The sequence below is a fragment of the Macrobrachium nipponense genome, chromosome 10, assembly GCF_015104395.2.
Source record: "Macrobrachium nipponense isolate FS-2020 chromosome 10, ASM1510439v2, whole genome shotgun sequence".
Lineage (NCBI taxonomy): Eukaryota > Metazoa > Arthropoda > Malacostraca > Decapoda > Palaemonidae > Macrobrachium > Macrobrachium nipponense.
The window spans coordinates 49,925,420-49,940,874 of record NC_087204.1 but is presented as its reverse complement, the minus strand read 5'-3'; the positions used below and the strand labels follow the sequence as shown (position 1 = coordinate 49,940,874).

At 34.7% G+C, this 15,455-nt stretch overlaps 1 protein-coding gene across 10 annotated transcripts in view; it reads right to left on the bottom strand.

Moving 5' to 3' along the window:
* The window catches only part of LOC135223610 (dynamin-like), a 348,582-nt gene that overhangs the window by 175,364 nt on the left and 157,763 nt on the right, over window positions 1-15,455 (bottom strand). For 7 of the 10 annotated variants that reach the window (XM_064262207.1, XM_064262202.1, XM_064262204.1 and 4 more), the window contains exon 9: window positions 8,868-8,903. The exons of the other annotated variants lie outside the window; for them this stretch is intronic. In XM_064262207.1, coding sequence (XP_064118277.1) covers window positions 8,868-8,903 — 36 coding nt within the window. The remainder of the gene's footprint in view (window positions 1-8,867; window positions 8,904-15,455) is intronic. 10 annotated transcript variants of the gene reach the window in all.

Below are 15,455 nucleotides of genomic sequence, written 5' to 3'. Positions count from 1 at the left end.
ATGCATCCCTGAGAATACGGGGGGGACCACTGTACTTACGTAGTAGATGCTTTGTATCATAACTAAGCAAGCTAGTGGGGTCGGGTTTGCGTTTTCTTCCAGATTCTTCATCTGTCGACCCATTGGCATCAACTACGTTTTCTATCAATGCTTTTTTTTTTTTTTTTTTTCCAAAAATAATTTACATATGACATGCCTGGCGAGTCATCTGTGCACTTACAGAAAAAAATTTATTGATGTGCTACGTGTCATCAGATCACGAGAGGGTTAATGTTGAGTTTTGAAAATATAAGTTTCTTTAACGGTTCCAAATTGGACAACGTGTCATCAGATCACGAGAGGGTTAATGTTGAGTTTTGAAAATATAAGTTTCTTTAACGGTTCCAAATTGGACAATCAATATAAGTGTTAGACTGTCATTGATGTCTGGCATGCACTACATTTCATTGGGTTTGGATATGGATTTGACATCAAATGGCCATGTGAAAATCTAGTATGGCCTGTATAATCTTGTTAATACAACTTCTTTAGCCGTTTCTTTTTGAGATAATAACATCCATGAATGAACTTTTTCATATATATCTCAGTTTGTTTGTAGTTGGCACTGATGTCCAATCTGTTTGCCAGTCTTGATATATTAAAGGCTTAATAGAGGTTATCCAGTCTGATACTGGGGCATGTGTCATTGTTGATGGAATAGTGCAAGCTAATTTGGCAGCTGTATGTTTTTTTTTTGCTTCAATTCCCATGTGTTGGAATCCAACATATTTTTATTAATAGTCCTGATTATAAGTTGTATTTTTATTTGGATTTCTTAAACAAGGTAATTTGGAGACTAGTACTTGTCTATGGCATCAATAAGCACTTCATAAGTCACTGAAATTATGGTGAAAATTGGTCTCTTCTCAGATATTATGTCTAGTGCTATTTGTATGGCTGAGAGTTCAGCAGTGCATACTGATGATAATTTATCTTTAAGGAATGCTGAAGCTCCTACTCCAGTGTTGTTTTTTGATCCATCTGTATAGATCATAAGTTGATCTCCTTTTCTTCAATGTTCTAAAGCATGTTGGTACTATATCTCTGTGCTTGTCATATTTCTTTTAAGAAGATATGATAGAGCAGTACATATTTTCACTCTTTTCAAAGTCCAGGGAGGTGGGGATTCTATTGTTGGGTGGAAAATTGGTGTAATAAGTGAATTCATTAAATATCTGGTTCTTTGTGGGAAATAGCTAGCACTATGGTTTTCTAATCTTTGATTATAATTCAGAAAACAAGTAGCAGTGGGAGGTGTTCCTGCTGGAAGGGAAAGTCCCCTACACATAGCTATTAAGTTGTGGAGATGTTTTAGGATTAATATACCAGCTTCTACTAACAAGGAATTTATAGGGGATGATTGAAATGCTCCCGTGCACAAATGTATTCCTTCATGACGTAATACATCTAGTGTTTTTAATGTAGTTTCTGAGGCAGATAAATATATTGGTCAACAATAATCTATTATAGATAGTACTGTTGCATTGTATAACATAAGCATGATGTTACATCCACTTCCCCATTTGGTATGTGATAGTTTTTTCAATATGTCAAGGGCTTTTATGCCGTTTGCTTTAATATATTTGAGGTGTGCTTTCCAGTTCAGGAGTTGATCAAACACCATTCCAAGGTATTTAATATTTGGGCAGAATTTAACTTTGGTATTATAACAATATAGCTTAATTGTTTGGTGTTTTAACCATAATTTATCTTTATAGAAAATAATTGCAATTGTTTTATTTAGTGAAAATTGGAATCCTACTGAATTTGCCCAGTTGGTAATATCTGTGATGGCTGTATTGAGAATTCTTTGGGGATGTTATAGTGTGTTACTTGTATAATATATGGTAAAATCATCAACATAAAAGCGGTTTTTACCTCTGGTAAATTTATGGTAATGTCATTGATTTCTAAAGCAAATAAGAGTAATGCAGCTTAAGACACTTCCTTGGGGGATTCCTTCTTCTAATGGCCTCTTATACCTTCAGAGTGAAGTTTTTGCATGATATTCTCTCTCCATGTTATATGATATGCTTAAAAAATAGGGCCTATGTTAATTTTTTCTAATGAAATCCTTTTTTGATATGATCCTCTAGACAGGTTAGTAGATCAAGGGTTGACTGACCAGCTATTAATCTTGATTGCATTGGTGTCAGAATTGAGTTTTTTGTTATGATATATGTTAGTCGTGAATTAACCATTTTTTCTAGTATTTTACATAGACAGCTTGTCAAAGATATAGGTCTATAATTGGATGGACTACTTGAATCTTTTCCTGGTTTGTTTATTGGGACAACGATATCATGTTTCCATTTACCTGGCAAAACACGTTTCATCCGGATGGTATTATAGAATTTTAATAGATATGATTTGGCAATGGGAGCTAGTCTTTGTATCATTTCAAGTGATATTCTGTCATGGCCAGGGGCTGATGGATGACATGAATCTAGAGCATTGCTTAATTCATCCATCTTAAATGCATAATTATATTCTAGATCTTCAATAGTTTCAAAATTAAATATAGTATTTTTCCCTTGTGTTCTCATATTTTGAAAATGCTCATTTAGATTGGAGTAGGCACTTATGTTTTCAAAGTGTTTCCCTATTTGAAATTTCATAAGGGTCATGATACAGTTTTCCATTTTGGTTTACTGCATTTCTTGGGTGTCTTATATATTTTCCATTAATTTTCCTTATTTTTTGCCATATATCTTTCATAGATGTATTTGTTGACAAGCTGGATACATAATTTTTCCATGATGATTTTCTCAGATATTACAAGTTTTGGAATTTGGCATTACATTTATTATATAATGGTTTACTATGATTTATTGTTATGTTGATTACTACTATCTTGTTTAGAATTTTGTATAGTTGGGCAATATGTTAAGGGCTTTGAGCCGTGTCTTAAGTCTGCTAAGATTTTGACTTAATATGAGTTTGGTTTTACTTAAAGGTGATAAGGGAGTCCACCATGGGACTGGGGATCTATTTGGGGTAGCCTTGCTTTAGGTATGCTTCTATCAGCAGCATTTATTATGAAATCCATAAAGAATTAACATGTATTGTGGTTTTGGTTATGCAGAAATGGTGGTATATTTCTGGTACATTGATTATAAATGTCCCGATCTGCCTTTTGGATATTATATTTCACAGGAGGCAATATTAAACTATTATTTAAATAATTAAGGATTATGGGGAAGTGGTCACTGGTGTAAAGTCATCCAGGACATTCCACTAAAGTCTTTCAGGTAAGTTGACCGAGCACAGCGAGATATCTACTGAAGAAAAGGTTTTGTGGGTATTGGAGAAGTTGGCATATCACTTTCATTTAGGCAGCATAGGTCATCCTTTGATACGTATTTCTCGGTTTGTTCCTGGTGCGTCAGCAGGGTGATTGTTATCCCAAAGGGGACTATGAGCATTAAAATCTTCTACCATAAATAGAGGTTCATGTAGACTATCAATTAATGCTGGTAGATTGCTGAAATTTGAATTAAAAACTTGGTTGTATAAGTTACAAATTGTGATCATATTTTCATCTGGCATTTATATTTGATAGCAGTTATCTGATTGTGATGGTATGTTTACAAGTTCATATACGTATTGCTGTGTCTAGTTTTCCACCATCAGTTGGTGAATAACAAGCAATTTTGTATTGTTGAATGTTTGTGGGGTTAGATCCTATGTGTTGTAGGCATATACATCTGGGGTTGTGGTCTCGTAGGATTCTTTGTAATTCACCCAAACGTAGTCGGGTTAAGAGGGCATTTATGTTCCACTGAATAATTTTATATTCCATTATTTGGAGGAATTGATGATAAATTCAGTAAATTGATTACCAATTTTACTTTGCCTAGAAATTTATATATGATGAATTGATCTGTGGTTTTTTAATTGTTGTATTTATATGTTGGTTATGAGATTCAGCAGTTGTTTGTTTTTCATAATTAAATATTGTCTTTTTTTATTTTATAATTTCCTTTTTGTATTTTAGGGATTCATAACATAATTCATTCTCATGTTGGTGTGTTAAAGGGCATTTTCTTAATTTAATAAAATTGTCTATACAATTTTGTATTGTGTTCTCTGTCTTGGTGGTTAGCTGATTAAAAATACCTATGAAGCACTCATTACAACCACAACACAAACCATGTTTGGTGTTGTTAGCTACTTCAGATGTATTTGATCTTCTAATTCTATTGGTCCTTTTCTGTAGTGATAAGGAATGCTGGTTTGAGGAGTTAATTGCTTTATTGTTATTAAAGGAATATTTGGGTCTTGTGCAGGGTTGGGGTGTGATAGCTGTATTTTGGTCTGGTTTAATGGTATGATTTTCATTAGTATTATATAAGGGAATGCTATCATTAGTAATGCCCTTTTGGAATTGTAATGAGTGATCAACTGATTCTTTACTGTCCAAATGTTGGTTGTATGATTAGGACCGAGCATAATTGTGTATTTCCACTTGTGGTGAGGTTAATACGGTCTTTTTTTAAAATGGTCTTCTGCTGTAGCTGGTGTTTCTTTAAACTGATTGTGATTATCAATATTCAATTTTTTTCCCTTAGGTATAGTTCATTCAAGTATTCTTTTCTTGTCAGTTAGGTTATTACTGTTATAGTACTTGATTCCTCTTCTACTGGCAATTCTTTTTCAAGGACATCTGAATTTGTAATGTTAGTAGTGATATTGGTGGGTATAATATTACGCTTAATTTGGGCTTTAGTATTATTGGCATGAGAATTAGTTTCTATGTTTATATTATCTGGTTTATTGTTGTGCCGATTGATGTCTTGCTTTTTAGTTACATTTGAAAAAGTGGGGCTTTTGGATGTATTATTAACTCCTCCTACTTTTAGCTCAAGTCTGGTTTCCATAACTGACATTCCTGTCCTATTTATTAACAATTGAATTTCTGTGTTGCATTGGTAAAATGAGCATTCTTTAGATTTCGCGTGATGGGCTAGCCCACAATTAATACATTTTGGGTGGTTACAGTTCCAATAATTGGTATGGTTATCTGATGTGCATACAGTACATATTGCCTTATTATGGCATTTGTTGTGTGTCCATAACTTGAGCACTATGTACATTGTAGTGGTTTTGGAATGAAAGGACAAATTTCTCTATTTTGCCCGAGAATTTTTATTTTAAATGGGAAGTCTTGGCCTATAAATTTTATTTTGGCAATGTTGATATTTTTATTCTTGTCTTTCCTGCTTGGAATTGAGAATATTTCTAGATCGTGAATATTGTTAGATCTCAATTTTAAGGAGACTAGTAGTAGTTGTTTTGAAGGAAGTTCTTGTTTGTTGTTGGGTAGGATGACTGTACCCTGTATGTACACAATTCAAATGTTTCGTGGCTAGTAATTTTGTTGGCCACTTGGATTAGCTAGTCATTGTCTTGGATGTGTCTACATTCCATGTCCTGTGTTGGATATATAATGTTGAGTAATTTGTTTTCTAGTATCGCTGCTAAGATTTTGTGACAGTTTTGAGGAGTAGAAATCTTGATATCTGGTCCAAAGAGGTAATCAAAATGTACCAATAAGGGATAAGTTGGTAATTTTTTTTCTTTTCGGTCCTTGTTTTACATACATTGCTCGTCAATTAGGATTGTTATATTTTTCTGTATTGATGGGAGGATAACTTGTCTCTAATTCAGAATTATTGTGGTTCCATTGTTATGATACCGGAGTTAACTAATTGATTTTTGTTTGTTTCTTTTTTTACTTTTTATGCACCCTGATTAGTATTCTGGCTTTGTTATTTTACCTGGAACAGGGTGTTCCTTTGTAGCATTTTCATTGCTTGGGGCTGTGCCAAGGAGATTCGGGAGTGATGTGCCAATATTCATCAACTGTGCCAGAGTTTTTCCACCATGGGGCCCAGGGGTACTCAAATCATCAAGTTCAGTATTCATAAAATTTTGGAGAAAAAAAATACGAATAAATAAATAAACCTTGAAAAGATATCATTGGCATTTTGCGAAGTTAAATTTTCCACCGATGGCACAAGTGAGAAATGACTCTCAAATGTCCGTATCCCTACCCTACCCCAAAAATGGGATGGCATAACATGATTAGTGTGGCCCAAGTGTAAGCAGAACCCGCTTGCTAGGACTAAGAGTATTATGATAATACAATTATCCCCATCCTAATCACATTATCCCCCATCCTAATCACATTATGGGCAAACCGGACAAAATGCAGAGTTCTATTCCTAGAACCAGGCTCCCCTTGGAATCCGTGGTCCAGCTCCACAGAATAGTTCCGCCTGAAAAACAGGTCCAAACACTGTCAGGTAGATGATGGATCTACGACAGTTGTCACTATTTAGCTTCAGATTTAACTCCACATTAAGCCATGATATGTTTTCTTATTTATTTGATTTGGAAAATTTTGACAAAAATGAAAAAGTCCACAAATATTAACCTGAAAATATTTGATATTATATGGGACTCTTGGGTTCAAACCTGGGAAGAAATTCCAGAGGTTTGAGAGCCCCCTCACCATGTCAAGGTGGTCCAAAAATGAGGGGGCCTATGATATAGAACCTGCACTTATTTGAAATAGGCAATCATTGTTTTCTAATACATGAAACATCAAAGCATACTACCACTCAATCTCCAAAAATTCTGTAATTTGGCAACTACAGTTACTTTACCAAATGTTTACAGCAAAGTTAACGACTAGAAATTGACTAAAAACCCCAAACCTTCATATTTTCAAAACTATTAATAATTATGTTATATAATATTAGGTAATTACTTTATAACCTTTGTTACACAAAGGCTGTTAATCATATGACCAGATTTGCAAAGACTAATTTCACAAGACTAAACATTTTACTAATTTCTATCCACATTGAGCTAAAAGCTTCACGTTAAAAGTCTTAGTCCATTATGCTTTATCGTAAGAATCAACTAGACTTCATAACAAAAATAGACAAGAGAATCTACGGGTTAACACTGAAACATCACAAGTTAAGGAAAATGAGATCAGGAAGAAGAAAAAAAAAAAAACATCAGAAAGAGGAAAAATAACATTTTCAGTAATAGAGCCATTAGCACTATTTGTTAGTTGTGGCATTAAAAACCCCTTGTACATGGAACCCACAACTGTGCAATCTCACTTGTGACATCCACTGTGCAAAAAACAATGAATAAGTGTGTTAATTGCATACATCCACCTAATGGTACAATCACATATGAATCTTGTAGAGCCTCGACACAATTACATCAGCATTACACTGCCAATTATGTTTGCACTTATTAACTTTGATAATTGTTTGCAATGGAAGAAAAGATTTATACCAGAAACAATACTTTATCACCTTCAAAACTAATGAATGATATGTATATATCACTAACATGCATCAGTCTCATATAATATGTATATCATGATGTAAAATAATTAGTACTATTCCCAACATTTATATGTATTACAAAAACTATATGTACGTATCACAAACTAATATACAAAATGCAAAATTTCTATATATATTAACTTGAAGACTTAACAGTAAATTTGCTTAAAAAATTTTAAAGGTACTTTCAAAGGCATACCCAAGCTTCAAAAGTATGTACAAGGAATGCAGAAGGATTATAGATATACATTTTAACGCATCTGTCATATAAATAAAATAATACATGATCTCAAGGACACCTGACATGTCATAATCCAAAAGGTTATTCACCTTTCTAAAAAATTAACTTAAGTACTAGAACCATCCATGTAAATCTTCAGTACATCCTATTAATTGGCTGCTTGGTATCATTGTACTCTAATCTAATCATGACACATGCATTAAGAAGATTCTAATTATTTCACAGCATGCTTCACTTATACAAAGGTGTATGTGGCACCAATTTACCTAATGATCTTAAAATCAATGTAAAGCAGTCTGTTGTTAAATGGATGTGCTCTGCTGACAATGTCTAATATACTCTAGTACATATACTGTAAGTTGTGCATTTTGTAGCTATTCCACTTTTTCATAATTGAACATTTAATATTCTGTCTGAGATTAAGGTATTTGATCCATATGATTAACATTATTATTGTTACATAAACATTAAAACAATAAGTCTCTTACATACTTGAAATACACGTACTCTTACGTACTACATCAGTCAGAATAAAAGATTATGCAACTCAGACCTCTTGAGATTAACTCTAGTCTTATCTTCAAACAGAGATGTCTAAATATGCTATCATGAATCAGGTTACTTCCACCTTATCTTATTTTTGCTGCAAGCTCTTACTATTATTATTATTATTAAATAACATATTAAATAACACACATACAGTTTAACAAGAACAGGCAATAAAGAAGTTTTGCCTACAGATAATCCAGATTAATAGTACAAACATTATTTTGAGAAATGTAATTTATGCTCTTAACTTGGTAGATATATGGGATACTGAAATACATTTATCACCTTCATATAGTTTTCCTTAAGCAACCATAAATATTTTTCAAGCTGATGCATGTTAATGTTATTCTTCCTACCAAATTTCTCTAACAATATTATTATTTAAATAAAAAATCTATGATTATTTAACAGATGGTCTCATGCTTTGTATGAATCAATTTGCAAGTGTACATAAGCTATTTATTTTTCACAGCACTGAAATTATAATGTAACTGGTACAAACCTTTAAATAGTTATAAATCATTAAAAATTAATTACCACAATTAGACTAAGCTTTAAGCCACCAATTTACAATTTGTATAGAGGGCAAACAAAATTGTTTAAAAATGCTGTGAAGGGAGAAAGTGAGACAAGAAAAGGACAGCAATTTGGAGAACTAGCCTCACCTGCGGCAGGAGGAATTACTACTTTGATATTGGTATCTGCAAGTAAACAAATGGATGAATTCTTATTTCAAATCTATCAGATACATAACACTTGAGTACACCTTGACCCGCATCTCCAGTAGCATTTACAACAAACTTTTTCTTCACATTTTTCATCTTTTGAACTCCATCAACTTCTTATGTATGCTTATGATAAGTTGATGAAGACTGTTTATGACACAATTGTAGAATTTACAGGAAAAACCTTTGTTAATATACATTACTCCTTAATAACCTTAAAACCAACAAAACAAAACCTTCATGCATTACGTATTAAAAAAAAAATTATGAGTGAGGACTGGAACATGCTACACAGCAAGTTAGAAAATTGTCATGCACCATATAATTTTACCGGCATAAAAAATCACAATACGTACTTAGCTAAATGATAAAAAAATTTATGAAGATTAAACTACCCTCATAATGTACACTGCAATAAAGCAACCAAACCCAATAGGATCCAATCCCATCTGAGAAAAATAATTGTAGCACAATTGATGATGAGCTGAACAGTGTGTTTGTGTGTGTGTGTGTGTTTTTTTAATGACTTGGACACAGATTGCCTAAATAGGGGTCAAATAAGGCCAACAAATTGCTACAGATCCATGTTCTGTACAGTATGAGTCATTTGGTCTGCAAAATAAGTGCAAGAATCCAACTTCAAAATTGTCTTAAACAAATGCAGTACATAACTAAAATTATAAAACTGACATGTGCTGTGCTGTGTCCAACACATCCTTAGGGTGAAAAATAAGCTAGTGAAAACCTAACCATTAACTAATGGTAGCAGTACCAGAAAGTGACTGATTCTAATGATCCTAAGCAGATAAAACTTAAGAAAACACTTTCAAAAATACCAAATAAAGAAAAAACTGCACACTTATGTAGTATGGGACAGTCATTAAGGGTAAAATATAAGACAGGAACAGAGAAAATTAAATTAAAAATATGTAGGCAAAGATATTTTAGTTACTATTTTGTTTAACTAACCATACTTTGGACCTATAAGGAAGGACTTGATAAAATGAGAATAGGCCTCATTTATTAGAAAACTGTAGATCTCCAAAGCAAATTCACCAAGTCAAACATTGTCTGCTAGCAAGAATATTGCTTTTCATTGCCTCTGATATGCATCTTTCTATCTACGTCTAAGAGGTCACCTGCTACTTCTCAAGACATCATTTCACAGTGGCACAGTAGGCTAATTAACCTCCACACACACTGTTTAACACAGGGTATTCCTACTCCATGCTACAGACCTTGGGTACACCAATTTTCTCTGGAGTGGCCAACATACCAGTGAAAAATACAGGTTCCCCATTATCAGAATGTAAAATTCTCCAACCATTATACAGAAGTTCAGCCAAAAATATCTTAAGAGACCCCATTACGCTCAGACTCAGCCTTAAGACTTTTAGAAAAGTGGGTGGAGCATTGGATGTCAGTGAGTGAATGGGGTAGTTTTCAGTCGGCAGACTGTTGCAAAGATAATTCATAGCGACTTGTTCAAGAGGTATAAACAGCACATTCATTGTGAAACACGTTTGTATTATGGTTGAAATAAATATCTATTCGAGAATATAAATGGACGTTACTTCGACACAGACCTGTACTTTCATTTCGGTAATAGTCAGTGTCGTCTGCGACACGATTTAGGAAATTCTTTAATTTTGGCAGAAGTATGGGTTAAATCATTTTGGACTGACTGGGTTGCTTTATGTAAATCACATGCTTATGGAATATGAAATCCAAATGTTATTCAGACAGAATCTAGGAAAATATTGCTTATGATATTTTAAGAAACAAGCTAAAGGTTAGATATGCAGATGCTACACGCAACACTACCACCAAGAAAATAAACATTAGAAATGCTTTCCGGGATGATATTCCGAACCCAGAAAAAAAGTGTTTCAGAAAAAAAAAGCCACAGGAAAAATGTCACAGGAAATAAAAGTCACATTAAGCTTTCATAGTGAACCCCAAGGGTAAATTTCAACTCGGTATGTATCCATTATCTACCTTTGCAAAGGCATGTTTAATAAAAGCCCATTGGGGATTACCATAAAAACATAACAAAAGACTATAAATATCATAATTTCCTGTGACTTTATTACCGGTTACCGATTTCACAATCCTCTAAGGAGATATCACCACACTGAACTTTGGGTCCTCGTAAAAACTCCTCACATCGCTAAATACTGCAGTGTGGCGGTCAGTCTATCGGCACATATAGATTGCTTCATACAAATGTCTGATTTCTTGATATAAGGTGTTATTAATGTCAGCAGTTCCCTAAATTTATCCTTGCCCATCCTCAAATAATTACACTTTTCTTTTATCAACAACTTCTGAAAAGGAAGACAAAAACTCTTGCATGTCTCCCTCCTCCTGCTCCGGCAACGGAGACCAATGACAAGAAGGATGTGTAGGCTCCTCTAAGGCACCTTCCCCACTAAAATTAACGGAAAGGTTAGCAGCCAAACAGCCCAAAACCCCAACGAACCTGTCTGGGCTGGGTCCATGTGTCGGCTTCCGAGACGAACCCACTCTAACACAAGGAACATCACTTACCCCAACAGATGACTCATTAACATGTCCGTGAATGGTCATGGGTGTGGCACATATACGAACATGAGATGGAGGGGAATCCCGAAAACTCGAGATCGAAGGAGAATCTCCCAGTCGAACTCTTGGAAGTAACAGTGAGAGAGGCAGGCAAACACTCCTTCTGCACCAACTCCGCACTCACTACCTTCGACCTCTTGACAGGCGCCTTGAGATCCTTACAGCAAGGAATAGGCCTTGGAGAAGAAGGAGCGCTTACATCATGTGCACGGGCAGATGAGGTTGCAATATGCTCACGAAACAGCCAAGGAACCGGGAAAAGGCCAAGAGAGGTTAACACGACTCTCGCCCAGGCGGCTAAAGAAAAGACTGACACACTGGTGTAGCTGTGTGGTCCTTGACCGCTCTTCACCCGAGCTACACATGCGTTGCCAGATATCACAAGATTACTTGCTTTCATCTGCTTTTTAACCGGATCCAGCTTGGCACTATAAATTATCCTATTGTTAAGACTGAAGATTTCTTCGCTTAAGAACAACTTTTCTTTCAAGCAACCAGTCTTTTGTCCAACATCTCTTTTTATTCTTAGTATGATTCTTCAATTTGATGCAAATTATAGCACAAATTGCCACAGCTTCCAGTTCGCTGCTTGAGAGTACCTTGGTCATCACTACTACGTCCAAGAAGCAAATGAGCGATTCACGCAGACCAGGTCATAACGTCTGTGGCTGTGGCAGTGTCATTTCTTTCGACATTCCTCCCCTTTTGAAGTGACTGGGGATAAGTCTGAGCATGAATGGGGTCCCTTCGCATCTACTGGTCTGCGTACATCAGCAAGGCAATCTTCTGCCTTCAAGGTAACACAGACATATACTATCTTACTGACCATAATTTAGGTGCCACATATTTAACTGGCTTGTTTACAAGTGCTCTGTATTACAGGAAACATACTGCTGGCTTAAACAGCTTCATATTTCAAGGCTGAGCTACTTTCTACCTTCAGCTATTTATGTTTTGGTATCAGTAAGTGGATACCACATACATACTTTGTATGGTCACTGCCTACAGACTAATGTTGTTCTATCCATTCACACCCAGCTGCGTCATTTTCTACCTTTTCACTCTTTTCCATTTCCTGTGTCCTTTACTCATTAGCCATCCACCTCCAACTTTGCCTTGCCATTATTATTGGACTTCCTTGCAGATTACATCCTTTAAGCAAGCATATAAGCCTAGATTCTCATTATCACAAACAGTTTGACTAGAGCACTAAGTTCACCTTAATTTTCACAGGGCTGGCCAAAAGGTTTTATTCTAAGTGATTGCATTAGATCGTTTATAATACATATATTGCAGCTTTTTTAAAATTTAATAATTATATCAGCTGAAAATAATGACAATTTGGATCAAATTTAATACAAATACATATCAGTTTCCAATACTTGGTAGTATTTGTTGTAGGTTTAAAGTTGGCCAATCATTACAGATTGTTACACTTTAAGAGCTTTTTTGCACATCTGAATTCATGGACTAGGTCATTTGATTTATTCATCAAATGTCAATAGTACTGGTGTCAATTGGTTCAATCTGTTTAGTTGTCATATTACCTAATTGTTCCATAATCTCTGCCATTTACTAAAATATGTTTTGAAGATAACAGCAAATAACTAATAGTAATAGGTATACTTGATCTAATCATACTCACTGCAGCTTTGGCTAGTTTATGAGCACTGTCCTTTTCTTTATGCCTAAAAGGGGAGGTATCTAGCATATTTCAACATTTACAATGGACCCCCCAGATTTGCAGACTCATACAATCGCAGATTTCTCTCTGGAACATTTCCCCTCATTATTCGCGGAAAATTTGCCTATTCGCGGTATTTTTCTAAGAGAAATATCCACCAATTCCCTTTTTTTTATAAATTTCATCATAAAATACACTTTTTGTGATGAAACTATTAAAAAAACCAGGTATAAACATTTTTAGTGGGTTTTTCTTTTGTTTTCACTAACAAAATAGGAGGTTTTAAGCATTTTTACAGGGTTTCCAAATATTTGCAAGAGAGAGAGAGAGAGAGAGAGAGAGAGAGAGAGAGAGAGTGTGTGTGTCTGGTACGCATCCCCCGCGAATACGGGGGGGACTACTGTATACAAATTTCATAAAATTAGTGGATTAAAGAAAAAAAATTTTGAACAAAGGGATTTTTAAGGCAATTTTGAAGGTTTCTAAACCAGTCACTATAAATTACACATTTACGTTATAGCAAGTTGTCAATAACCTCAACTGCTGACCATTTTGTAGACTACTATTCTGCTGAGAAAACATAAGCATTGCTGGGTGAAGAAAACTGCCTTGTTTCCTTATGCAATGCTGCCAAATCCCGCATCAGCACATCATTTGTTTTTTTTTTTTTTTTTGCGAAATATGAACCTTCAAGTTTTATAGGTTCTTTTTGTAAGCTACTATTACATTCATGGGTATTATAAGCATAATCTTTTTTATAAAATAGAGATTCTAGTGCCGAGGACTAAAAAACAACCTTGTTAGATCTGGGAATGGTTTCTCTTCCAATGAAAAGCTTTTTGCTTTTAAAACTCACTTGCCTAAATAGTTACTGTAGTTACTGCACTTCCTATGTCAATTCTCTGTAAAGCAAGACAGGAAATTGCCTTAGAGATTTATTTGGAGTACCACAACATTCCAGTGTACATTCATCCTTCTTTGCTGTTGATTGTAGCTATGCTTTTTAATGGTGAGTCTGATGCTCAGCTAAATATTTGGCTTACATGATCTAAAACAAATAGTACAATAGTACCTTGGATTTTGAACTTAATCTGTTCCAGAAGGCTGGTCAAAATGTGAGTTCTTCGAAACATGAAACAAATTTCCCCATTAGAAATAGTAAAGGGAATCAGGATAATTTGTTCCAGCCTGCCCAATAAGTCCCTCTTTTAAAATTTTTCCTATTATTAATGTGTTCTAAAGTTAAATTAAGAGTGTAAAGAAATAAAAATGACAAATTTTTTCTATTTGTATTTTTTATAGCTAAACAACCTGAGGTCTTAGCAGCAGGGTAAATCTGGCAGCAGCTGGACACTGGTTAAAAACTAACAATTATAAATGCAATGAATCTATGGCATCTGGCATCCAATAAGTTAAGGTGGAAGTGAGTCAAGAGACCACACTTGAGCCTTGTGATGCATCAGTCTTTCCTCAACCACCTTGGAGAGTGGATGTTCACTTTGCTCTCCTCCTTCCCAAACCAGTTTTTTTACCCAAGCCCATATGGTTGTTTCATATACTATTCTCAAATCCAAACTAAGAAGTACTGTGAGCACTAACATATTTCTCCAGACTTTCCATGATTCCAGTGTTCACACTTCCTCTAGGAGAGACTAAACTTGCAGCAGATGTGGTTCCAGACCTATTCCTAGGTTCTTCATCAATTGTTTTATGTATATCCTGTCACGTCTCTTTCGCGAGAATACTGCCCCTTTGGGGGAGAGGGGCCAGCTACATCTTGTTCCTTTGTTAGCAACTTGTAATTTGAAATATTGTTTGGGATATATTGAAACATTTTTGTTAAGACATTTAAATGTTTTCTTTCTTTTTCAAAGATATAGTTTCTGACTTGCCACTTAGTAGGCTTTAGTGTAGGAGTTTTTGCTCCCTTTATATCATTGTTCTTATTTCTCTAACACCTTCTAGGTTTTTGTTTAATGAGGGTTTTTTATTGATTAGACACTATTTCATCTTGATACAATTTCTGGGAACGTGGTAATGTTATAGTCTTTCATATTGTGCGAGTGTGTGTGTGTGTTTAGAAATAGCCGTCCAACAGATATGAAAACAATCCTTCATGCATGTATGGTGGCTGATGTATTTTTTACACTTTGATATTGAGCACAAGAAGATTAATTATGCCACAGCACATCAATGTACTATTGGAAAATGGCAAATTCAAAATTATAATCCAATAACCT